General features: G+C 47.6%; 1 protein-coding gene across 4 annotated transcripts in view; it reads left to right on the top strand.

Annotated features, from left to right (window-relative positions):
* Positions 1-27,005, top strand: part of FNIP2 (folliculin interacting protein 2) — a 127,946-nt gene that overhangs the window by 41,657 nt on the left and 59,284 nt on the right. For all 4 annotated transcript variants that reach the window (XM_069557289.1, XM_069557291.1, XM_069557290.1 and 1 more), the window contains exons 2-5: positions 18,484-18,610; positions 23,579-23,698; positions 25,883-25,983; positions 26,921-26,992. In XM_069557289.1, the coding sequence (XP_069413390.1) occupies positions 18,484-18,610; positions 23,579-23,698; positions 25,883-25,983; positions 26,921-26,992 (420 nt within the window). The remainder of the gene's footprint in view (positions 1-18,483; positions 18,611-23,578; positions 23,699-25,882; positions 25,984-26,920; positions 26,993-27,005) is intronic.

Genomic DNA, 27,005 nt, shown 5'->3' with positions numbered 1-27,005 from the left:
TCAGGGCTTATCTCCCCTGAAACCCACTGTGTCTTCGGGATCGTCGCCTCCTCTCTCTGTGTTTCTGTTTTCTCTTTCTTCTAAAAGAAATTAAAGTGAAGGGTCAGGTGAATGATTTCCCCAAAGATATGTTTTTAAAAATGCAGGCTCCTGAGCCTCACTTCAGAGCCACTGGATCAAAGTCCTGGAAGTGGAGCTAGGGAAGCTTTGTTTACTAAAAATAAACACAGAGATTTTTCTGGGGTGGTTCTGGTGATGAGTCAGGTTTGCAGCCACCGGATGGGGTGTCTGGGTCCCCTCCAGCTCCAGCATCCTGATTGTCAGGGACCAGTGGGACCCAGAAATGTCAGATGTGAGGACATCCCTTGGCAACTACGGGAGTCAGAATGATCTCAGCGGTAGTTTTTTTCTATCTGGAGAGCAAGCTGTGTGGGTATTTGAGGAAGCATGTTCTCGGCAGTGGGAGGAGTGAGTACCGAGATCCCAAGGCAGGAACATGCGTGGTGTGCTCCCTAAACCCTGTGCCCGAGGGATGCAGATGGCGTGCGGTCCTCCGTGGGGCGATGAATGGGCGCAGGTGTGCTTGCGGTCCAGGCTGCAGCTGCGCACATGGTGTGGGCGGGAGGCGGGGGCTGCCCGTCCCCCAGAGTCTTACCCACTGGCCTTTCCTTGATAACAAACATTCCTGCTGTTGGAGCCTCTCTTCTTTGTATCTAACCGTTGTTCTCTCCAGGCAGTGACTACTGCCTCAGTGTCAACTGCTTTTACGACAGCTGGTGGAGGACTAGGGGGTACTGCCGAGCACGGACAGGCCCCAGGGGAGGTGGCCTGCACTTCTGCTGAGCAGGGACAGAGACCTTCAATGGCTGCATCTAACACTCAAATAACATGTCCTTGGTTCTCATTGTCACAGGAGATTCTCTAGCAGGCTAAATGATCCTCAGAGAACAATCCTATAGCAAAGTTTAAAACCAGTCCTTATTACTCAAAGTACCTACATTTCGAAGTCCCCTTGAACATTGATTTTTTTTTTCTAAGATGGACTGTATTTCAGAGCAGTTTTAGGTTCATTGAAAAATTAAGCCTGAAGGACAGAGCCCCTGTCTCTCCCTGCTCCACCCTCACACCTCCCCTTCTTTCAGCATCTGACACCAGGGTGGTATGTGTGTTTCAGCTGAGAATCCTGCAATTGACATATCATCCTCACCCCAAACTGTGCTTTACATTTGAGGTTCACTCTTGGCGGTGTTCGTTCTGTGGGTTTGGACAAACGTATAAGGACGTGTACCCATCCATATGCTTCCCTGGTGGCTCAGTGGTAAAGAATCCGCCTGCCAACACAGGAGATGTGGGTTTGATCCCAGGGTCGGGAAGATCCCCTGGAGAAGGAAATGGCTACCCGCTCCAGCATTCTTGCCTGGGACAGAGGAACCTGTTGGGCCATAGTCTATGGGGTTGCAAAGAGTCAGACACAATTTAGTGATTAAACAACAACTATAACAACCCATCAGTATAGTTTCATACAGAGCAGCCTCACTGCCCTGACAGTCCTCTGTGCTCTGCCTATTCCTGTCACCCATCACCCACCCCCAACTCTGGCAGCCACTGAGCTTCTCACTGTCCTGTAGTCTCACCTTTTCTAGAGTGTCCTTTGGTTGGAATCATAACAGTACATCGCTTTTTCAGATCGGCTTCTTTCACTTCGTAATTTGCATTTCCGGTTCCTCCATGTCTTTTCATGGCTTGATAGCTCGTTTCTTTTCAGTGCTGAAAAATGTTCCACTGTCTGGATAGTCAAAGTTTGTATATCCATCCACCTACTGAAGGATGTGTTGGTTGCTTCCACATTTTGACAGTGGGATGACTAAAGCTGCTGTAAACATCCACGTGCGGGTTTTTATGTGGGTATGTCTTATTCCTTTGGGTAAATATCAAGGCGTGTGCTTCCTGGGTTGTAAGGTAAGAGTTTGTTTTGTTGTAAGAAACCACCAGCTTCTGGACTGGCTGTGCCATTTTGCACTCCCACCAGCAGTGAGGGGCAGTTCCTGTTGCTCCACATCCTCTTAGCATTTGCTGTTTTTCGGCGTTCTGGCTCTCGGCCGTTCTGATAGGTATGTGGTGCTCTCTCGTTGTTTCAGTGTGTATTTCTCTAACGGCATACGATGTGGCGCATGCTTTTCATGTGCTTCTGTCTTTTCTTCTCTGTCTATTCAGGTCTTTTGCCAATTTTTAAATTGGGTTGTTTGTTTTCTTACTTTGAGTTTTATGAGTTTGAGGTATATTATGGATCCCAGTCCTTTATCAGTGTTGTTGTTTGCAAATATTTTCTCGCAGTCTGAGGCTTGTCGTCTTCTCTTGTTTTCTCTCATGGGCCAGAGCTTTTAAACTTAATGAGGTCAGCTTATCACCTGTTCCTTTCATGCTTGTGCCTTTGTGCTGTCATCTCCGTGCTCAGGACCACCTAGATTTTCTCCTGTGTTTCCTTCTAGGATTTTTATAATTTTGCATTTTGAGTCAGATCTATTTTGAGTTAAAATTTTGCAAAGGGTTAAGGGCTGTGTTGAGATTCTCTCTTTGGTGTACAGATGTCCGCTTGTTTGGCCCCATTTGTGGAGAGACTGCCTGGTCTCCGTTGTGTTGTCTTTGTTACTTTGTCAAAGGTCAGTTGAGCGTGTGCAGCTCTGAGTCTGTGTCCTCTACTCTCCTTTATCAACCTGTCTGCTCTTTCACCCGGACCACACTGTCCTGTTGCCTGTGACTGTAGTAAGACTTCAGGTCAGGTAGTGCCACTCCTCTGACGTTTGTCTTCTCCTTCAACATCATGTTGGCTGTTCCGGGTCCTCTGCCTCTCCGTGTAAACTTCAGAATCAGTTTGTTGATGTCTAGAAAACAACTCGTTGGGATTTTGATTGAAATTTCATTGAATCTATAGATCAGCTTGGGAAGAACTGACATCCTGAGTCTTCTATTTATTTAGGAGAATAAACCCTCTCTGTCTATGCACAACTCTGTCTATTTAGTTCTCCTTTGATTTCTTTCTTGATTTCTTGGCTTCCTTGTTAATTTCTTCCTTCTTCCCTCCATCCCTCCCTCCTTCTTTCCCTGTTTATGTACCACAAGTCAGGTGGGATCTTAGTTCCCTGACCAAGGACTAAACCTCTGCCCCTTGCAGTGGAAGCGTGGCATCTTAACCACTGAACTGCCAGGGAAGTCCCTCCTTTGATTTCTTTTTTTTTAGAGTTTTGTAGTTTTCCTCCTATAGATCTTATAGGTATTGTGTTAGATTTATACCTAAGAATTTCATTTTGGAGCTGATATAAATGATACAGTGTTTTCTATTTTAAAATTCCACTTAATTGCCAGTGTATGAAATATTAAAATTTAACAGAGCATGACTGCATTCATGTCAGGCTAGCTGCTTTCTCCTTTTCTGTATAAATGCCTCCATTTTTTCCTTTATGTTGTTACTAAACTTATTTTTAATATTTTTCTTAAATATTTTTTCTGATTATCAAAATAATACAATTTATTACAAAGCATTTAGGAAATGCAAGCAAATATAAAAATGAAAACCCAACTTACCAAGAGTGCTATCATACAGATTTTTACTACTATTAATAATTTTATTTGTTTCCTTGCAGTCCTTTTTGGTAGGTGGATATAAGCTGCATTATATCAACTGAACTATATATGTGTATTATATGTGTGTATAATCTCAGTGTTATACGATGACACTTTCACCATGTCATTAAAATGTTTTTAAGGCAGTTTTTAATGACTTCTTTAAGTATCCTGAATGGACAACCTCAAACACTTTGGATGTGTCCTATAGTGGATATTAACATTTATTAGTTTTTGACTGTTACAATGCAGAGAACAAGCTATCTTTGTTCAAATTTCTGACAGTTTCCATGTGAGAGAATTTTCCTTGGAGATGTTCCTTGTAGGAAATTTGAAGGAGACCCATTTTCCTTCCCCAACAGAATTTGAAAATTGAGAGAGAGCAGTTGGTTAGTAAGTGGGAAACTGTCGTGCGTAGCAACAGAGTCCATGGACTGTTGACCTCAGAGTCCGAGCCACCCTCCCACCTGGTCCCCTGTATCCTGGGACACCCTGGCCTCTGCCCACAGGACAGTCCCTGTATACCTGATGCCAGGAGCTGAGGGCCAGGTCAGGGTGGATGCCAAAGAGGGGAGGAAAATTGTCCATCAGAGTGGATTCCTCTCCCCTGAGAGGAGCCGTGGACAGACAAAGCAGTCAGAAGTGTCCTCTCATCAGAATTGACCTCTACTGGGAAACTTGAGGCAGAGATAAGGAGACTCCCAGTCCTAACATCTTGCATAGGTTAAATCGCTTCTTAGAAGATACGAATAAGAGTTTTTTCCTTAACTTTTTTGTTGTTGTTGCTGTTTTCACCATTCTTTCCTCACTTGTTTATTTAAACATTCATTTATTTGGCTGCCCGGGTCCTAGTAGTGGCACACGTAATCTGCAGTTGTGGCCTACAAACTCTTTAGTTGCGGCATGTGGGTTCTAGTTCTCTGACCAGGGGTTGAAGCCGGGCCCCCTGCATTAGGAGCACAGAGTCTTAGCCCACTGGACTGCCAGGGAAGTCCCTTCCTTAATGTTCTGAAAAAGCATTTTATCCATATATCTTCAGAGATTGTATATTCACTTGGTTCAAAAGAAAAATATCTATCTGAAACTTGTTGCTCCCCACCTCTTTTTTTTCTTTTCCATCTCATCCAAGTAATCAATGTTATTAGTTTCTTGCAAATTCTTTTTTGCTCATTTAAAAAACCCTTTTCCACTTTCATTTTGTTATGAAAATTTCAATCATACAGAAAGTACAGGCTGTGCTATATTAACCACATGTGTAACCGTGACCCAGTTGTCTTAAATCTTAACATTTTGCCACTTTGGCTTCACATGTATAATTTTTTTTAAAAGAACCAGCCCATTAGGGAAGCAGGTGATGTTTCCTCTATCCTCCTTCCTGGGGCTCCACCTCCCCCTCTTCCTTCCAGAGGTAACTGCCATCTGAACATGATGGTTCTTGTTCTTCTGCGTATCTGCTGTTTACTGGCTATGGTGCTCAGTCACGTCCGACTCTTTGTGATCCCATGGACTGTAGCCCGCCAGACTCCTTTGTCCATGGAATTTTCCAGGCAAGAATATGGGAGTGGGTTGCCATTTCCTCCTCTTGGGAATCTTCCCAACCAGGGGATGGAATCAGCGTCTCTTGTGTCTCCTGCATTGGCAGGCAGATTCTTTACCACTAGGGCCACCTGTAAGCCTATTACTGGCCATGATGTATCCATAAATAATACTGGGTTACATGTATTTAACATTATAAAATGGATATCATACTGTACATATTATTTCAGAGCTTATTTTTTTATTCAACTGGATGTTTTTGAGATTCATTCATATCAGTCCATGTAGCTCTACTTTGTTAATTCTGAATTCAGTATAGCATTCCATTCTCTGAATAAGCTACAGTTTATGTGTCTGTTAGCCTATTCATGAGCATTTCATTTTATTTTATTTTTTTTACGAATTTTACTATTATAATCAGTGCTGTAGTGAATGTATCACCATCGCCCTGTCTGCACGTCAGCATTAATTTCGTAGGGTGAGTGCCTACAGAAGAGTGGAGTTTAGGTTTTAGGACTTATGACTTGTATTCAGTGTTCTCCAGAGTGGGTGTCCCGTCTCCTTCCTCACCAGCAGTGCATGGCATCCCGCTGCCCCCCATTCTTGGAGGTGGGGAGGGGGAAACAGAATCTCATTTTCTTTTAACTCATTACTGACCAGGGGATTTCTGCAGAAACTAATGCCTATGGCCAAAGATTTTTATTTTGGACAGCCCAAAATTAATTCTGTTATTTCACTAACACTTTGCGAGTTATTAAATTCAGTAGTTACACACTGTAAAGTCTTTACTGACACAGCTGTAGAGTCTTCTCTAGCATCATGAGTTTCATGTTCACCTTCAGTATCAGAATCAATCACTAAGGTTTCTTGTCATTTTGTTAGTCTAATATTCACATCATCTGAATCAAAACTATATTCTGAAGAGCTGTCATCTCCTGAGACACTAGTTATATGTCACTCAGACAGTCAGAGAAAGTACCTGCATAAAATTCACTGAAAAATTCTTCTTCACTTAAAATTTTGTGATGTGTCATTTTTGAAAATTTTTACACAATAAAGCTTGTGTGTGCAGTATACACAAAGCGGGAACAAAACCCTAACAACAAAATATGAATAACAGCAACAAACATTAGCTGCCTTATGAACACTTGATCACCTTAAAGCTCTAACATCTTTCACACAGTGATTATAATTGTATCGCTCTCTAAAATCGTATTGATAGGTCTCCAGTCAATCATTTTCAGAAAAATAAAAAGACATACTATATCTCCAGTCATATCATTGAGGTATAATTCATGTACCATACAACCCACCCATCTGAAGTCTTTTGCTGTGTCCACAGAGTTGTAAAGTCCTCACCACATCAGCTTCAGAACATTTTCATTAACCTTAAAAGAAACCACCCACCAAAGTTAGCTGTTATCCTCTAGTCCCCTTACAAATGGTTCTAATCAGCGATGAATTTGCTGTCACTATAGATCTGCCTATTTCTGACATTTCCTGTAAACAGCATCACGCAGCATACGATGCTTTGTGGTTATCTTCTTTTCATTTACCATCATATTTTCAAGACTCACCTGCGTCCTGGCATGTAATTGCACTTCGTCCCTTTTTAGTCTGGATCATATTTTATTGATCATGGGCTTCCCCGGTGACTCAGGCTGTAAAGAATCTGCCTGCAATGCAGGAGACACGGGTTTGATCCCTGAATCGAGAAGATCCCCTGGAGGAGGGCATGGCAACCCACTCCAGTATCCTTGCATGGAGAGCTCCATGGACAGAGGAACCTGGCGGGCTGCAGTCCATGGGGCCACACAGAGTTGAACAGACTGAGCAGCCAACACTTTCACTTTCAGGCTGGAGTTTGCTCAGTGAGGGGATGGTTTTGGCTCTCAGGACTAGAGCTGTTCTAAAGACTGCTGGGCTCCTTTTTATATGGACCGCTTTTGAATGAAGAGAGGGTAGTTTAGATGCCAGGAACAGTAGGCAAAGGTCCTGGGTGTCCACCCGGAGCAGGCAGGTGGGTGAGAAGTAGCAGGGGCCCTTTCTCCAGCCCCCTTGGCCGTATGGCTCAGGGTTCCCCACGCTGTCGTGGGGTCACAGAGGACTCGTGGCAGTAGGCATGAACCACGAGCCCTTCCTCACTCGGGGCCTTTCTGTGTCATCCTTGCACGTTCTGGCCTCAGGTGCCAACTGCCGGTCTCTCTAGGACAGCACTCTGGTGCTGTCTTTTGCAAGGCTTGTCTTCCCCACCCAGCCATTTCCAGGCCAGCTCATCAACTATCTTGGCCATATAATTAAAAACCAAGCTTAGGAGGTGTGGGGGCAGCTCCTGGTCTCAATTGTCTGCTTCATCCCACACCTGTCCACAGCTGGGAGTGGACCCTAAGGTCAGGAACTCCCTTTCAGAACCAGTGGAGCAAAATCCCACTCCTGATGAGCCAACCTCGCTCCTTCCCTGGGAGAACTAAATATTCTTGTGAGTTTTGCCTTCAGAGCTCAGAACTATCCCTCCTCTTCCTACATTTTAAAAATTCAATTTGCGTAAACTATATCTTTTTACGTTTCTTTTCTGTGGAAGTAAGCCTGTTTGTATCCTTCCTTCCCCTGCAGAGGGCGACCTGCCTGTCCCAGGATCCAGGCCTGCCCTGTGGATTTGGCTGCGGTCACACACCCACCGTCTGCGGCAGCTGCTGGTGTTCCGGGGGGTGGACGGAGAGCAGGGGGTTTAATTTTCCCCATCCATGTCCTGTCCACTTGTTTCCAGTCTTCTGCTTTTATCAAACACGCTGCAGTCACACGGTTGTGTCTGTTTAGTTCCAGAAGTGGGGTTGGGTGTCCAAGGTTATAAACCCTGGGGACCCTAAGAGCTGTGATTAGTTACCCTCCATCTGTGGTCGCAGGGATTTGCGCCTCCACCTGCATTTCTCTTGGGTGGGGTGTCTTACCTTTGGTGTGTTTTTTTTTTTAATTTGCTTTTTTCTTTTCAAGAGTGAGAATTAGCGTCTTTCCCTATGTTTAAAGACCATATTATTTTTGTTTTTCTGTAAACTGTCTGAATTCGTTGCCCACCTTTCCTTTGGTTTGCAAATCTTTATTGATCTCTGACTAGTCTTTATATGTTAGGGAGATTAATCCTTTGTGATATGAGCTGCTGATAGCTGGATTTTGTGAACCTTTTAAAAAATGCTTGATCACATTTTTCTACATAATCGAGGTTGTACTGTATACATAACCCTGTGTTCTGTTTTTCAGTCCTAACGCTGTGTCATCAGCGTTTTTTATTTTTCGAACATAGTGCATTTTTACCCTCAGACGGAAATACAGAGGGAGGTTTTAGGGTGCAGAGCACATGACCCCGAGTTGTTGGCTCGTGATGTGGAGCTAATGACCCAGCCGCATTGGAGGAGCACAATTTGGGGTCAGGAGACACTGGTTTGGGTTCCATCTTCGCCACTTACTGGTTCCAACCTCATTCAAGTCTCCTAACTTCTATGTAAAACAGAACACAAGACACCTGTGAAGGACACTTGTGAAGGCCAGCTCAGATACCTTCTGGAAGGAGGTTAGGCAGGTATTTCTCATGTGCTGTGCAGCTCTCATCACCAGCCTCCCTGTCTGCACCCAGAACTCAGGCCTTCTGGGCTCAGTGTCTCAGACTTCAGGAACCAGACTTCTGGAAGCAGCATCTCTAGGCTCTGAGATTATGCAGTAAAAAAGGACAGTTTGTAATACAGTGGAAATCAATTCGACACAGTCAAAACCGTAGTGGCAAACTGAAACCTGCAAATGGGTTTGATAAATGAGAGGGGGCGTTACTGTCCTGGAACCTTTGTCCTGTCCTCAGGGGAGGCAGGAGTGAAAAGGGGCAGGAAAGTGTGGTCTGTGGATGCTGGGAAGGGAGCTCAGTAAATGCCATTGTCTAAGGCCAGACTATGAGCTTCCCTGGTGGCTCAGTGGTAAGGAATCTGCCTGCAGTCCAGGAGACACAGGTTTGATCCCTGGGTCTGGAAGATCCCTTGGAGGAGCGCACGTCTACCCACTCTAGTATTCCTGGCTGGAAAATTCCATGGACAGAGGTGCCTGGTGGGCTTCAATCCATGGGGTCACAAAAGAGAGAACAGCTGAGCAACTGAACACACACAAGGCCGGACTACACATTTGAAACCAAATTGGACTGCTTATAATTCAGTAAGATAGTTTCCCCATGGAAGTTCACCCACTGCCTCGGGCTTCAGCTACCAGAAGCTTTATAGAGCGAACTGTCATTAAGGTGATTTGTCTTAAGACAATACTAGACTCTTTGATGGGTTTTAAAAGAAACAGTGTTCCTGTTGTATTCCTGTTTCATTATTTTTAATTTTTCAAGAGAGAGTGCAGTCATGGTGAAATATTGAAAAAGCACGAAGTCTTAGCACCTACCTGCACACACTCATAGCCTGCCTGGCTCTGTGATAAGCAGAGATAACCCTCAAAACAGCGCTCATGAGGTGGGGACCACTGCCACCCCCGTTCTGCAGGTGGAGATGCTGATAGCGCAGAGGGAGGGTTGGGCCGCGTGGGCAGGAGGCGGCGGGCGAGGGCGAGTGCCCAGGCTCCCTGCCCAGGGCCTGCAGAGCCCTTGCTCTGTGGCCCTGACCCTGGCGCCTGGGGTGGTGTTCGCATGTGGGGCTCTCACGGTGTCCTGTGAGGAGGGACCCGCTTGCTTCTCTCTTTCAACCACCAGCGTCCTACTCCAGATACCACCAGTCTCACGGTTACAGATCTTCTAGACAGACTCTGTGGGTATACAGTGAAATTCAGAGTTTTGTCCCTTTTAGAAATGCACATGGCAGCGTTGTATACACAGTACTCGATACTTCTTTCCAGTTAAAGGGGCCTCCTAATGCATACCATGTCACTGCCTGAGGAGCATCTCCGTTCAGGGTCGTGTCCGTGTAGCCCCCATCGTAGGGACGCGCCATCCCACGCGGACGCTTTGTTCTGGTCCTTGGCTGCTCTGAATGGTGTTGCTGTGCATCGCTTTTTGTACATAACCGTTTTGGACCAATGCGAGTTGATGTGTAGGATTAATTCCTACAAGTGGGGTATCTGGGTCAAAGAGTATGTGAGTCTGTGTGTTAGCACCCCTCCCCCCATGTCACTCACTCTCTTTGCCACTCCCTCTTTTCCCTTATTTTGGCCTCTGCCCCGCAGCCCAGCCCTCAGCACTACTCTCTGACTGCTCCCCCACCTGCTCACCTATACCCATCTCTTAATAGGTATAATATTTTATACCCCAAAATAGGGACAGTTTCTGTTTATTTTGACTTTCCCATTTTGTAAACAAAAGATCTTATGGAGAGTCATACTTTCAGCCTCTGAAAATCTAGGAAAATTGACCTCGAGAAGCCTCTAGGGAAAAAGAATTATTTCCTTATCTGTGTGCAAGTTAAATGGATATAGAATAACTCATACATGAGGCTGTGCCTTGACTGTTTGAAATTCATTCACCTACTTGTTATGAGTAGAGAGTTTCCCTGGGTGGAGGGGAGGATGGGAGACCTTACGTTCAGAAAAAGATATGCAGTCATGTTGATGCAAGGTAGCTCTGAGCAGAGCTGAAAGTTACATCTCAGCCCTCCTGAAACACAGAGATGTGTGTTGATGATTTGGGTTGTGCTGTCAAGAGCGTGAAAGAATTAGCTCAGGAAATACTGAATTAATGCATGCTTGGGGATGGATCGCAAAGCTTCTTTACAAAAAAAAAAAAAAAACAGATAATTTGTAGCTTCTAGATACAAAAAAAGAATTAGTGCTCTTTTAAGAATTAAAGGAACCCTTTTGGAAAAAATGAGTCATGGTTAGAGATTCTGTAAGTTTTTGAAGAGGAGAAAAAGAAGACCCTGTTAACAATAACAGAATCTGGGAAGCCAGCCGGCCGGCATGCGGGCTGGAGCAGGGCCCCTCGGTGACTCCTGCCCGCTCGGCGTCTCTGTAGCCTTGAGGGAACTTGCACTTTTCACCTTCATATTTCGCCAACATTTTTGGACCATTCTGTCAGTTAGAGATGTGTTTGTGCTGAGAAGCCTGCTTCTCCATCACAGTGCAGAGCCCATCAAGGAAGGCCAGGGTGCCATGCAGTCATGAAGGCCAGTCAGTGAAGGTGGCTTTTGTTTTCTCTCGTCCTCTCTGGCTGAGGACACCTGTTATACTTTGTACACTGCACACCTGGTAGATGGTTTGTGTCAGAGTCGGAGGGCTTGCAGGTCATTCTGGCTGCAGCTCATCACTTAGGAAGAGGGGCTTCCAGGCTGGAGCTGAGGAGGTTGCCTGGGGTCAGATGCTTCACCCTGCCCATAGGCCATGCAGGGTGGCCCAGGCTGGGGCCTGTGGGTGTCGGTGCTGCGGGCACCACAGAGACTCCACCTGCTTCAGAGTTCTATCTAATGTGACCCTGAGCTCAGGAAGGAGGGACTGGGTTCTCTTTCCTCTTGTTTGTAGGTCCCAAATAGGCTGCACGATGAGTCATGACGTTCCGTCGTTGCTGTGGGAACCTAGTTGGTGAAGATTGTGGTTTGAGCTTGTGACCGGCGTAGTCATTCATAGTGCTATCTTGGCGGGAACCATGCTCCCAGCCACCAACAGCCTCTCCAGCTGCCAGCTTGCTAGAACCACTCATATCCAGGGGTTTGTTGGGGGGGGGCTACTGACCTACCCTCAGACATGGCAAGCATCACACTGGACAACAACCTTTTATCCTACTGTCCCTGAATCCTGAGATCTCTGAAGAAAACCTTTGGAACCCACCTGAACTATATATAAGACTATTTGTTGTCTCTCAGTAATCCAGTTGAATAGTCGTCACTTGGACTAGTGAAATGTTAATTTGTTTCGTGTTGGGGTTTGATTAACAACTCAGACCCTGGAGAGGTTGTTACATAATATGTGGTATAAACGTCATTTGAAAATTTAAAAAAAAGTCTGAATTCTGAAACATCTGGCCCCAAGGATCTCAGCTAAAGGACTGGGTATCTGAACGCACTGTTGATTCTCGGCTGCAGTTTTGCAAGAACTTTCGTCCTTATTCTCTGTCTTCCCAACAGCTTTGTGAGGCGGGTAAGGGCTGCATCTTGGAAGGGCTTAGCTCTGGAGTTAGCGTTTTCCCAAAGTCACGTCCAGTGAAAGTGGCCAAACTAGGTGGGAGCTCGGTCTTTCCCGAAGGGTAACCCGTGTCCCAGGCATCACGTCATCTGTGACTTGGACCCACTTCTCACCCCTACTAGGCGGACTCAACCTCTCCTTCCTTCTAGGGATGTTTGTCTGTATTCCTGTGACAGCAGCATTACTGACTGGTTTTTACGTTGACCTTCCCCCTTCAGATTGTGTTTTGAGGTGGGCACCGATCCTGTTGATTTCTCTTCCTGGTGTCTCTCATGGCACCTGGTCAAGCCAGCACCCAGTGCTGGGAGCTGCTGGGTGGATGGACAGAGTTTGCCAGCCTTTGTCATCATCTTGGTCAGCTTTGTTGGTTTTGTATAGTTTCGTTTTCCCTTTTTTGGAACCATTTAAAGTTCCCTGTCATACTTGAGTCTTTTTTAAAGAAATAGTTTCCTTTGTTCTCGGCTGTGCTGGGTCTTGTTGCTGTTTGGACTTTCGCAAGTTGCGACAAGGGGGCTAGTCTCCACTGCGTTTCCCGGGCTTCTCAATGGAGTGGCTTGGCTTGTTGCAGGGTACAGGCTCCGGGCGCACGTGCGCAGTAGCTGTGGCCCCTGGGCTCTGGATCACAGGCTTAATAGTCGAGGCCCATGGGCTTAATTGCTCCAAGGCATGTGGGATCTTCCCAGACCAGGGATCGAATCGGTGTTTCCTGCACTGGTAGACGGATTCTTATCCATTGCGCCCCCAGGGAAGTCCCCACATACCTGAGTCTTAAAACATCCACATTCTGAGATCACAAGATGTCTCTGTCAACTCTGCCTGTGAACTTTTCTTTGATGATCTTTGTTTCTTCGTGTGAGAGTCAGAGGAAGAGCATTTCCAAAAAAGTGTCCTTCTCTCATAGACTGCGGTTCCATTGGACATACTGAGCCCACCTCCAGCCTGGTCCCTGTAAACATGCAGGGGAGGAATCAGATGCCCAAGCTGTGGGTCCCAGGGGACAAATTGCTGCAGCAAACCGGACACCTCGTACCCTGGTCCCTGCTGGCTTGACTCCTAGAAACCCTGATGTGCCAGTTGGGGCCCCTCTCCAGTTCCGGAAAAGTGGTTTTCTCAGGTAGTTTTAGATCTCTCCTAAGACAGGTCCGATGGTGTCCTTCACTTTCTCAGAAAGTCGAAACAGCGTTCAGCCCAGTGGTTTTGAAGCCAGCCAGAGTCCTCCTCAGGTTGTCCTAAACTTCCCAAGTCTGCACGGCCCTCTTGCAAGAGAAGTATTCCAGCCACCCAACACTTGAATTCTGTGCCTTTCTGCTGTGTGTCTGTGCCCTGCTCCCGGCCTGAGAAGACCCCCGCTCACAACCACATCCCATCCCGGCCATCCGCACCCTTCATCCCTCCCCTGGCGCAGCTGCTGGCTCTTCCAGGTTGTGTCCTGGTTCCTCTCCTGCTGTCTGTGCCCTGTCTGGTCCTGTCGTTTTCTGTGGTGACCCACATGGTTGCTTCTTCAAGTTCCTTGAGAACAGGGACATTGCTTATTTATCGTGTCCCCCTGAGGGCCAGCATCCCTGGACTTCCCTGGGTTTGTCACCACAGCTCAGACCTCTGTCCTGTCATCACAGAGCGGTCTTCCTTGTGTCCGTGTCCAGATTCGCCTCCTCCCAGGAGGACACCTGTCATTAGATGAGGGTGCATCCTGGTCCAGGATGGCCTCAGCTCAGTGACATCTGCAGAGAGATTGTTTTCAAACAAGGTCATATCCACAGGTACCAGGAATTAGGATCTGGCCATCTCTTTGGGGGGAACACAATTCTGTTTTCCCTGCTCAGAACCATTTGAACTACTACTGCTTGTCACTTTTCAGGTGAGTCATCACTCGCCTCCTGCTCTTGATCTGTAGTTCCAGAGATAAAACCTGGTCCAACTGGGCAGATTTTCGCATCCTGGAATTCTCAAACTGAAAAGGGTTCATATACGTCCTTTTGTTTACAGTTGGAAAAGGTAGACAAACAGTCTTACTTTCTTGTGCTTCAGGTCTTACAACTGTGACCATAAGCAGACAAGTACCACTGTGTTCCCTGATGCCAGGGGCACTGTTCCTCCCTTGTTTTCAGCAAAATGTTTCTGATCAGAGTCAGTGCCTTTAAAGTACCAGACAGATATTTTAAGGTAAGGGCCCAAGGCTTGTTTTCACCCCCTGAGTCCTGCAGAGAGTTGCCCTCAGCAAAGTGCCGGGAGCTGCCGCTGGTGCTCCTGGAGGCTACACGGCCACTGGAGTTTGTGGAGAGTGTGGGCATGCAGGGCATATGGATGGGTAGTGGTCACCGGTAACTCCAGGGTGGCAGGGAGGAGCCCTCGGGGTGCTGGAGGTTTCCACACATCCTCACGACAGCGGATGCAGAGCCATAGTGTGGCCCCAGGCCTCCTCCTGAAATATCATTTCACCTCCTGCATTTCCTGTCCCAGATGACTCCCAACCATCATTCCCTCTACAGCAAGTCACGGACGTATGAACGAGTTCTGTTCTAAAAGCGGGTTTGTAAGTCCGATTTGTTTGTTAAGTCCAACAAAGTAAGCCAACTAACACAATCGGCTGTGTAGTGGACTATAATAATATATATTATATATGTAGGAGAGGTTTATAATACTTTTCACACAAACACATGAAAAACAAACAGAAAATAAAAATTTTAATCTTACAGTACAGTACCATGAAAAGTACAGTAAGTAGTACCAGCTACCTCACTCCTGTTTTACACCTGCTTGTGAACCTCCTGGGCTTGAGATAAATATACTGTAACTCTATACAGTGCCATACAGTGAGGTACACAAAAGCACAACCACTTGTAATGAATGCGTGCAGGTGAGTGTACACCAGATACGTGAACTCACTTACGTGATTGGACGTGTGAAAGCATAGTCACATCTTTTGAAAGTTCACAACTTGAAGGTTCATATATAAGGGACTTACTGTACTAAGTTCAGAGATGGGGAATGTCAGAATTACAATTAGGTGTTAAACCAATGACAATATTCGTGTGAAAGTAGGAGAATAGAGTTTTCCTTGTATTTTAGAAAAAACTTAAGGTATTTGGGTCAATAAATTGGATAATCTGACAGACATCTTTTCTTCCCATATCTTTTCATCTTTTTAAATTAAAAAGTAGCATGAAACAATTTATAGGGCATTATAGTGAAAGTGACTTCCCTGGTAGCTCAGATGGTAAAGCGTCTGCCTACAATGCGGGAGACCTGGGATCAATCCCTGGGTCGGGAAGATCTTCTGGAGAAGGAAATGGCAACCCACTCCAGTATTCTTGCCTGGAAAATCCCATGGACGGAGGAGCGTGGTAGGCTATACAGTCCATGGGGTCGCAAAGAGTGAAGTGAAGTCGGTCAGTCGTGTCCGACTCTTTGCAACCCCATGGACTATACATACAGTCCGTGGAATTCTCCGGGCCAGAATACTAGAGTAGGTAGCCTTTCCCTTCTCCAGGGGATCTTCCCAACCCAAGAATCAAACCCTGGTCTCCTGCATTGAGGGTGGATTCCTTACCAGCTGAGCCACAAGGGTCTTTATGAAATTTTAATTCTTCCAGAGGGGCTGTCCTCAGTTTTATTGATATTTGAGTCAGTGTTACCCCTCAGAAGTAAGGGCTGAACAAGTTGCTCTATAGTGATAATTTACAAGTTGCTCTGTAAATGATGATGCTGTCTTGGCAAAATGTCATTCTTGGAGCAAAATGGATTGAACAAGAAAATACAAGACAATTAGATCTTTGTCACTTTTCGCTTTTAATGACTTCAGCCTGTGTACTGTGTTTTTAGTAATTGCAGAGGATGTTTTTAATAATGACCTTGTGTAAAATATTGTGGTTTGAGTTACAGGCACTAGGAGTTGTTGGGCTGGGGTGACAGAGAACTGGCTCCAGGAGCTGTGCTCCCCAGGAGTGGCTGGCTGATGACTCCCCTCTTCTTCCTCCTGTGTCCCGGTCCTCAGGTCGGCTGTCAGCTCGTGATGGCGAAAAACAGGCCCCAGCTGCGCAGCCCAGGTCGGGGTCAGGGGACGTGTCTGACCAGCCAGGCCTGGATTGAAAGTGGGAGATAAAAGATTCCTGAAACAAACTCGCCATGGTGTATGAAAACTAGAAGGAACGATGCTGGGCCTGGCTGCTTAGAGCTCGGGTTGTTGAGAAGGTGCAACCAGAACTTGATGCTTTGGGGGCTACGATTTAAGACAACAGATCTGCTCCCTGAAAAGCACGTGTTCATTATTACCAGGGCCTGAGAAGGAGAGGACCAGTGATGCGCAGTTTGTGGTTGGGGACTAGACACTGTAGCGATGTCCTTAAAACATTGTGACATCAACAGTTCTTCAGGAAATTACCGCTGTTCTGGTGCGCTTAGCTGTGTCAGCCTCTGTGTGAAACACTTTCACGGAATCCCTGCTTCAGCTGTGTGAGCTTGGTGTTAATGCTCACGTGCTGGTGGAGAAATGGGATCTCAGAGAGTTTGAGTCTGAAACCATGTGTGTCTGACTTGGCTCTGCCGTCTCGTCTCTTAGTTTTGCAGTGTGCTTTGTCTGTCCACCAGCCCTCCAATTCTCCATCTGTCCCCCACCCTCTTACCTCAGTGCTGTCAGCAGCTGGCACCCCGCTGGCCTCCGTCCACACTGAACCGTGTTGGTTCTGCCTCTGGATGTACCTGCCGCCAGCGTCTGTCCCCCCTGCCCCCTGCCTCAGTTGCCATCACTTCATTTGAAGGCCCTGAACTCTAGAATAAATTCTCCTTGGCCTTCCTGCTTCTAGTTTTGCTCCGCCCTAGCCTGGCTTCCCCTCTAGCCGGGGACCACCCTCTCGAAGGTGGAGACTGAGTTTATGGATCTGTTGGCCTGAGCCCCTCGCTGTCTTCGGAGGTGAGCTGGCCTGCTGTCTCCCACCTGCCTCTCCAGCTCTGTCTTCCTGAAATCCTAGGGACTTCCCTGCCCTCCCCCACTGCTTAAGCCTGAAACTGAGTCTTACCACATCCCTTTTTTTTCTTGCACTTGGACAATCTGTAGTTACACATTTATAGATGACGACTCGCCCAGTATTCCTCACTGAACCATATCCACCCTGAGGGCAGCGATCAAGCCTGCTTAGTTAACCAGCTGCTCAGCCTCTAGCTTGGAGCACAGTGACCGCAGGTGCCCAGATCTGTGTTGAACAAATGGGTAAACAGACTTGTAACTGAAGAGCCCAAAGCAGTGCAGCCCTTTCTTAGTCTTCGAGTTCTGATTTCACTTGTGGCTGAAGAAGGAACCTGTGTTTGGAGCCGTTTTGTCTCGGTGGCTTTTGGTTTGCTTAGGAAAAAACACGCTCCCTTTATGGCTGATTGTCATTGTCAGCAATTCAGCTTCTGTGCAGCGATGCACTTGGTTTTCCAAACTTCCATGTCAGAACCAGCCACAGTAGAAGGAAAGAATAAGTTCCAGGCGATGTTTTTCCTCTCCGTCTGGCCTGAGACTGGGTGGCTGGGAGAGGAGGAGCGAGGGCTTCAAGATTCCCGTCTAATGTTGCAGAGGTGGGAACACTCTGGGCCCTTCAACCTCGGCCGTGCTGCCCCCCGGAACCCAGGCATCCAGTTCAGCTGTCTCCGCACACCTGTCCCACTCCTGCCTGCCTCCTTTGAGCAGAGTTTGCTTTTTTAAAGTTTTCATTTTTTTTTTTTTTTGATTGTGCTGGATCTAGTTGCGGGGCACAGGTTTCCTGTTGCAGTGGCTTCTTGTCTCAGCGCACGGACTCTAGGGCATGCGGACTTCAGGGGTTGCAGCACTGAGGCTCAGTAGTTGTGGCACACAGGCTTCGTTGCTCTTAAGGCATGTGGAATCTCCCCAGACTAGGGATCGAACCTGTGTCTCCTGCACTAGCAGGCAGATTCTCATCCACTGGACCACCAGGGAAGTCCCCAGAGTTGCTTTGGAGGAGAATTTTTCTCTCTAGTGATTTATTATCTCAGCAGCGCTCCCAGCCTTGATCACAGGCACTGGCTGTCAGAGTCTGCAGCCAGGGCTGTGTGCCCCCAGTCTGTGAGATCTCGCATGCTGGTATCTTCCATGCGCACGTGTGTGCCGGCTGGGAGACTCGTCTTCCTGTGACCAGCCTGAGTGTTGCCGCTAACACTACTCCTTTCTCTCTTGTTAATCCACAGTTGGTCATGTTCAGAGCTGGACCTGAACGAGATTCGCCTGATCGTTTACCAGGACTGTGAAAGGAGGGGCAGACAAGTCTTGTTTGATTCTAAGGCTGTTCACAAGATGCAGGAGGTGGCGGCTCAGGTAGGAAATGTGATTTGCTTTCCTCTTTTGCGTCTGTGCTCTAACCGTCTCTCTGGTCAGTGCAGCATCTACTGGGGTGAGTCATATAGCCTCCTTAGTGATTCAGAGGAGACAGGGGCAGAGGTTCCTCGACCACCCCAGCTGAGTGCTTACTAATACACACAGGTAAGACTGTTAGCCAGTCATCATGCAGTTGCTAAGCAGCTACTATAGATGTTACCAGAAGTGAATTTGCTAGGGAGTCACAATCCAATAGGTTTTTGATGCCAAATATGTGCTATATAATGAGAAAACTAAGAACTGTAAAATTCATGAAGCATTTGCCTGAAGAGAAGGTCTGGTATTTACCATAGGTAGTAAGAGGTGATACGTAGCACTGGGGTAAACAGAAGTGGAGAACTTTCCTCACCACAGGGTTGCAGGATACTAGTGAAAGGGCCTGCATCTACAAAAGGGCCTATGTCTCAAGCCTGTTTGACCAAGGAAGTTTATTCTTTTTTTTAGTGGAGGGCAGAGTGGTGATAGTGGTGATGGAGGTGATGATGATGATGGTGGTGGTGATGGTGGAGATGGTGATCGTGGTGGTGGTGATGGTGGAGATGTGGTAATGATGGAGTGATAGTGGTGGAGATGGTGCTGGTGGTGGTGATCATGATGGTGGTGCTGGTGCTGGTGGTGGTACTGGTGGTGGTGATGGTGGAGATGTTGATGCTGGTGATGGTTGTTGTGGTGGGGATGGGTGGTAATATGATGGTGGGGTTGGTGGTGGTGATGGTGGAGATGATGGTGGTGGTGGTGGTGATGGTGATGCTGGTGATGGTTGTCATGGTGGGGATGGGTGGTAATATGATGGTGGGGTTGGGCGTGGTGCTGGTGGTGGTGATGGTGGAGATATGATAGTGATGATGGTGGTGGTGGAGATGGAGGTGCTGGTGGAGATGGTGATGCTGGTGATGGTTGTGGTGGGGATGGGTGGTAATATGATGGTGGGGTTGGGCATGGTGCTGGTGGTGATGATGGTGGAGATGATAGTGATGATGGCGGTGGTGCTGGTGGAGATGGTGATGCTCGTGATGGTTGTCGTGGTGGGGATGGTGGTGGTAATATGGTGGGGTTGGGCGTGGTGGTGGTGATGGTGATGATGATAGTGATGGTGGTGGTGGTGATGGAGGTGCTGGTGGTGGGGGTGGTGCTGGTGATGGTTGTCGTGGTGGGGTTGGGCGTGGTGGTGGTGATGGTGATGATGATGGTGATGATGTGATGGTGGTGGTGGTGATGGAGGTGCTGGTGGTGGGGGTGGTGCTGGTGATGGTTGTCGTGGTGGGGTTGGGCGTGGTGGTGGTGATGGTGATGATGATGGTGATGATGTGATGGTGGTGGTGGTGATGGAGGCGCGGGTGGTGGTGGTGGTGCTGGTGATGGTTGTCGTGGTGGGGTTGGGCGTGGTGGTGGTGATGGTGATGATGATGGTGATGATGTGATGGTGGTGGTGGTGATGGAGGTGCGGGTGGTGGTGGTGGTGCTGGTGATGGTTGTCGTGGTGGGGTTGGGCGTGGTGGTGGTGATGGTGATGATGATAGTGATGATGTGATGGTGGTGGTGGTGATGGAGGTGCGGGTGGTGGGGGTGGTGCTGGTGATGGTTGTTGTGGTGGGGTTGGGCGTGGTGGTGGTGATGGTGATGATGATGGTGATGATGTGATGGTGGTGGTGGTGATGGAGGTGCGGGTGGTGGTGGTGGTGCTGGTGATGGTTGTCGTGGTGGGGTTGGGCGTGGTGGTGGTGATGGTGATGATGATGGTGATGATGTGATGGTGGTGGTGGTGATGGAGGTGCTGGTGGTGGGGGTGGTGCTGGTGATGGTTGTCGTGGTGGGGTTGGGCGTGGTGGTGGTGATGGTGATGATGATGTGATGGTGGTGGTGGTGATGGAGGTGCGGGTGGTGGTGGTGGTGCTGGTGCTGGTTGTCGTGGTGGGGTTGGGCGTGGTGGTGGTGATGGTGATGATGATAGTGATGATGTGATGGTGGTGGTGGTGATGGAGGTGCGGGTGGTGGGGGTGGTGCTGGTGATGGTTGTTGTGGTGGGGTTGGGCGTGGTGGTGGTGATGGTGATGATGATGGTGATGATGTGATGGTGGTGGTGGTGATGGAGGTGCGGGTGGTGGTGGTGGTGCTGGTGATGGTTGTCGTGGTGGGGTTGGGCGTGGTGGTGGTGATGGTGATGATGATGGTGATGATGTGATGGTGGTGGTGATGGAGGTGCTGGTGGTGGGGGTGGTGCTGGTGATGGTTGTCGTGGTGGGGTTGGGCGTGGTGGTGGTGATGGTGATGATGATAGTGGTGGTGGTGGTGGTGATGGAGGTGCGGGTGGTGGTGGTGGTGCTGGTGGAGATGGTCATGCTGGTGATGCTGGTGATGGTTGTTGTGGAGATGGTGGTGGTGGTGTGATGGTGGGGTTGGGTGTGGTGCTGGTGGTGGTGATGGTGGAGATGATGATAGTGATGGTGGTGGGGGTGGTGATGGAGGTGCTGCTGGTGGGGGTGGTGCTGCTGGTGCTGCTGGTGCTGCTGGTGCTGGTGGAGATGGTTGTTGTGGGGATGGTGGTGGTGATATGATGGTGGGGTTGGGTGTGGTGTTGGGCGTGGGGTGATATGCTGGTGGTGGTAGTGGTGATGGTGATGAGGATGGAGATGGTGGTCGTGGGGGAGATGGTGCTGGTAATGATGATGGTGAGGTTGGTGGTAATGGTGGAGGTGGTGATGGTGGGGGGTGAGGCATGGGGCATCTGGGAGTGGTAAAAATGAGGACAGAGTGACCCTTAATCCCTTGGAACCCTAATGGGAAAGGCAGAGCACCGTGTCTGGTGGGAGCAGAGTCTGGTCCTCCCTGTGAGGCTTCAGGATGGCTGTCCAGTGTGCTTCTGACTGGTCGCCTTTCAGCAGTTATCCAGGTGTCTACAAATTAAACCCTTTGCTGCTCCTTCTGTTCATGTTCGGTAACCTGCCACCTGTATTGACTGAATCTTGGCACTTGAGAGAATGTGCAGCTAAGTAACTGAATAGTTTGTCACAGTCTACGTCACTTCAGGGCTGAGATCTCTTCCTGCTTCTGATAAGGTCGTTTCTACAGGAAGGAAGTGTTTGGTTAAAGGCAGTTTAGCTGGGCAGATCCCATGGTGCTCTCACGTGGAAGTCGGCCAGGTAGCTAATCATTACAGTAGTTGTCAGGCTTGTTAGGTTAGCGGGGGACTGGGGGATGAGAAGTCTCTCAGATGACTCCCTGAGGCTTGCATGGTAGATTCGTACCTAAGTTCAGGTGAGCTGGTACTTGGCCTTTTGTTTGGTGAACAGCATGCGTTTTCCCCCTGATTTCCCGCATCATTTCCTATTTCCCTGAAGGCATTGCACAGATGGTATATTTGCACATCCACATTCTGTCACCTGGGCTCTGGATGGTGGTAACAGGTAGAGGGAAAAAATTCTCACTGGTTGGCAAAAGGAACCAGAATCATGTCTGTAGGGGCAGTGATGACCCTGGGGTGTGCAACAGAAGTGTCCCGGAAAGTGCTCTGTTATTAATAATTACAGAAGCAGCTGGTCCTGGGTAGGCTTGGAAGCTGTCTGAACTGACCGAACAAGTGCAGTCTGGGCTCTGCTCACTGGACTGGGTGCTGTCACCACCCGCGGGTGGCTTGGCCAGAGGGCCTGGTGGTGTGGGACAGGTGTGGATCGTGTCTCTCTGCAGGGCCGTGTTCCTGGCTTCAGCAGCATGAAGCAGCGGGCAGACCCGAGGAGACCACTGAGGGTGTGCATATGCTCAGGGAGGATGCCACATCCTGGGCCTCCATCCCTGCCCGTGACCACTGGGGACACATGCTTCCTGTTCCCCTTCCACCCCTCCCCATCTTCAGCCTTCCCCCCCCCCACCGGCAGGCACCAAGCGTCAGCAGTTGGCAGCAGGCACATGACTGCAGGCATTTGCATTCGACCACCAGTGTGACTGTCACATTGCAGATTAGATAAGCTGCAGTTGCATTCATGGTTGTCCAAGCAGAGCTGCACACACAAAGCAAGTAAGGCTGAGGATAGAAACCACACATCACAGAGGGGGCAGGCTGCGTCAGTAGTGGGGAGTGTGTCTTGGCACAGGAGGATGGGAAAGGTTAGTACAGGTGTATCTTTGTTCCTCTGTGTCACTGTCACAGAAACCAGCCCTGGACTCCATGTAGGAAATGTGTGTAGCTCGTGCCCCGCGAGCCCTGACCTCTGGAGGCTGTGTTGCATCACATGTTGGGTGATCACAGGAGCCCCTGTTCAGTGCTCCGTCTTCATCTTTCACAAGCCCGACCGCGTGACCTTCTCTGAAGCAGTGCAGGAGGGTGTGTTATGAAAGCACATGCCCGGACTTTCCAAATGAATCCTTCTGCCTTCCTAATTCCTTCTGCCTGGTGAAAATTTAAATTTGAATCAAGGACTGTATCCTCATCAGTATGCTAATCTATGACTCTACAAAGTACTCCAAAGTCCTCTAATAAATCAGAACAGAGGTCAGGTCTTATTGATGATTTTCAAGTATGAATTGAAACTTCAATAACAGCTGCGTTATTTAAAGAGAATATTCTTGAGAAATCCCCTGCTGGTCCAGGGGTTAAGACTCAGTGCATTCATGGCAAGGGCCCAGATTCATTCCTTGGTTGGGGAACTCAGATCCCTGAAGCTGCACCGTACCTCCAAAAAAAAAACAATGATAATAAAACAAAGAGAATGGTTTTTAAAAAATAATTTTATTTATTATATTTGTGGCTGTGCTGGGTCTTCGATGCTATGCAGGCTTTTCTCTAGTTGCGACAAGCAGGGGCTACTCTTTAGTTGCAGAGTGGTTTAAGGAAGGGCTCCCCAGCGAGCGTGTGTGGGGAGCCTGGTACACTTGGTGGTGGTGTGTTCACCCTGTCTCTTTCTCTTCACCCAGAGAACGGAGGACCTCCCTGCAAAAGTGCCGGCCAAAAGCTGCTCAGGAGGCGGCCCTGCTGCTCACGGCCCTTCAGGGGGATCTTTACCACATGCCAAGGAGCAGCTTCCCAAGTACCAGGTAAAGCCGCCCCTGCGAACGCAACAGCCCGAGGGCTGAAGTCACTTACTGTCACTTCCCCACGGGGATCATGGTGCTGGAGGTGCCCGCTCCTGCAGTAGCAGACTGCAGATCCAAAAATGTGTCTCAGGTGTTTTAGGTCGGTGCTTTGGCTTTTATCTCTCCATAAAAACTAGAGAAGAGTGGAGCAGAGGGGAATCCAGTGCAACACAGACCAAACCAAAAAGGAATATTGCAAAGGAGGCGATCCCTCCTGTTTTGCTTGCTCGGTTGTCAGAACCAGGCTAATGCACATATTTTCCAGTTTTGTCAAAAGAGTTCTGAGGAGTCTGGGGATGCAGGAAGACATTCTGAGAAAATAGCTCTTGCTAGTAGAAGGAAGAAAGCTTCTTATAGGAGCAGATGGAAAGGCAAGACCTAAGTTGAGTGTGAAGAATAGAGGGCTGGTAGCATTTTTATGGTGTGTGTGTGTGTGTGAGAGAGTGTGTGTGTGTGTAAGTAAGCAGAGGTTAAGGGTTATTGCAGAATATTGGCCAACAGGCATAAGGGAAGTTGTTTCATAAATATGACTTGCAGAAGGGTACTACTTGTGGAGGATAGATAAGTTTTTATTTTTATCTTTTTAGCCATGTGAGTTTTTCTACCATGTTGCTAGAACAGCAAACCCAGGGAAGGTAGCAGCAACCACAGACATATAGAACATTGTTCTCTTCATGGCCAGGATGGTTGCACACATCCACCCATATTCGACAGAATCCAAGGTCTCAGAGCAGTGTGGTTACAACAGTGCAGAGTGAATTAGCAGTGAGTTGAGAATCACAACTCGCACATGGACCTTGAGCTTCAAGAGAAAGCAGATTAAGAAATGGAGGTGGTGGGTCGAAGTTATTAATGAAGAACGTGAAAGCCTGTCAGTTCTGTCTGCATGTAGTGGGAAGGGATTGGTAGGAGCCTATTAAATTAGATTGATTTCTGTTTCTTTTTCCTTCTCTGCAAATATGTGTAAGTAGGTGTATGTGTGTGCCCTTCTGTGTGTAAATATATATGTGTATGTGTGTGGATTTTGAGTTAAAAGAAGGGAGCATTAAGGGTGATGCCACGTTTTTGCTTGAGTAGAAAGCAAAGCAGCCAAGAACCTGGCTGGTGGCCCAAGTTACGGGAGGTCGTGGTTTGGTTTTGGTCAGGCCATGTGGGTGCTCCTGGTTTGGTTGACACTCATCCTTATCGTGTGTCACCAGCATTTACAGTAGGCGCTGAGCATCCTCTCTTCACACGCATCCACTCACATACCATCATATTTCACAACATACAGATTTTGTGCCATGTGAGTGAAGGCATTTGGCTGCTGGCTTCCAGAGCCCCAGGCAAGTCAGGGTCCAGAGATGAAGGTGTGGGGGTTCCCACATGTTGGGAAGAACCAGAATCACAGCAGTGGTTGTGGACGTGGGCAGTGATAGGAGGGCCCTCTAAGGAACAGTTCTGTCCAGGGGATGAGTCGGGAAAGCAGAGATTTAAGAAAGAGAGCAGTTAGCACATCAGATATTGTGAGACATTTAATAAAACAGACTGGGAAGTCGCCACTGGATTTCACAGAAGGTGAGGCCATCACTAGAGTGCTGTGAATAGTTGTCGGGGGAGGCAGCCCTCTGTGCTGGCAAAAGGGACGCGAAAGACTGGTCAGAGGTAAGGGTTTAGATATTTAAAAAATATTTTTGTAAAAGTTTAGGGGGATCAGACTGTCTGTCATCTCTTGGACCTCACCTGCCGCAAGGAGCGTTTTGTTCAGCAGTGTTAATTTTGGTTGGATAATCCTGGACTGTTTCTTCCCAGGATGTGTTCTTAGTACCAAGAGAGTAGTCACCCTGTCTCTTCCATCACCTAATCTTTCTACTTAGCCTTTGTAAATGGAGATGAGGAAAACCTTTGTTTCTCATAAAAAAAGATTAAAAATGAGCTTCAGTAAAATGCCTGGGTCCTGTGTGAGGATATCATGTGTAAAGAAGAAATCATGAGCATTCGTGATTATTTGGGGGGGAAAAGTGGGCAGTCACCATTTTTACAGTCACTAAGGTTGTAAAGCTATCAGATGCTGCTTTGAGAAGCAGATCTAATTACCAACAGGCTGAGCGTTGTTCTCTGTCGCACTGTGCATGGCGCTGTGGTGGTTCCTTTCACGTCCGACAGTACACGCGGCCCGCCTCTGACGTCAGCATGCTCGGGGAGATGATGTTCGGCTCGGTGGCCATGAGCTACCAAGGCTCCACCCTGAAGATTCACTACATACGGTGAGTGAAACACAGCATGGGGATGTTGACTCCTAATTCACACATGCCTAAAAAACTTACACAGTTAAACAATAGACTGTCATCTGATGTTGTTAGCACTTGATATTTTTCATGCATCTTTAACAGTTAAAATAGACTCTTCCTATATAACTCTGACCTTGAATCAGTTTAGCAGAACAAAATCCTAAGCTTTAACTAAGTACTGTAAGTGAAAAATGCGTACCAAAGTCTTCTGTCTGCCAGGTTAGTAGTAGCTACACTTTCTATCAGAATTATTCAAATATTTTAAGTTTTTCAAAATCTCATAAATTTTCCATTTTCAGATTAAAATTTTAGTCATGACTTTTTCCTTTTACTGAGGTACATATTTTTTTTCTTATTATTTTTTTTTAAATCATTGAATGAATGCCACGTTTCTGTTTCTAGGGAATGGTGTCTAGAATAAAAACTGCTGCAAAAAAACAAAATGCGACTCCATTAAAGAATATGTCCGTTGTCTGCATGTCAGAACAGAATTTAGCTTGCTTGAGGCACAAGCTATATGATTTGTGAAAGAAAGCCTTTCCCTGTCCTCCATGTCTCCTGTCTGTTCATCCTGTGCCATGTGGCAGATGAAAAAGTAACCTGAGAGAAAACAAACTTCTACTTTGAAAGATTCCTGCCAAGCGAAGTTTGTTCATCTGAAATACTTGCTCCCAAGGAAAACGGCCCCCAGAAATGTCTCCATGTCTCTCTTCTAGGGTTTTAACATCCTTGGGATTTTAAAATGATAAAATTAGGAAAGAGAAGTCTAGGCACCCCACTGATACAATGATTTGAAAAATACATGTCTCATTCTTTGTCAAATAAAATATAAAAGCTTCAGAAAAAGTAGAAATAAAAGCAAGCAAACCAAAAAGCATCTCTCCCTGCTCTGTTCTTTTGTCTTTCCCCCCAGTTCTCCTCCGCAGCTGATGGTTAGTAAAGTCTTCTCCGCCAGGATGGGCAGTTTCTGTGGGAGTACAAACAAGTAAGTGTGGGGT

The sequence above is a fragment of the Ovis canadensis genome, chromosome 17, assembly GCF_042477335.2.
Source record: "Ovis canadensis isolate MfBH-ARS-UI-01 breed Bighorn chromosome 17, ARS-UI_OviCan_v2, whole genome shotgun sequence".
Lineage (NCBI taxonomy): Eukaryota > Metazoa > Chordata > Mammalia > Artiodactyla > Bovidae > Ovis > Ovis canadensis.
The sequence above is the reverse complement of the archived record's forward strand: the minus strand, read 5'-3'. Positions and strand labels throughout refer to the sequence as shown.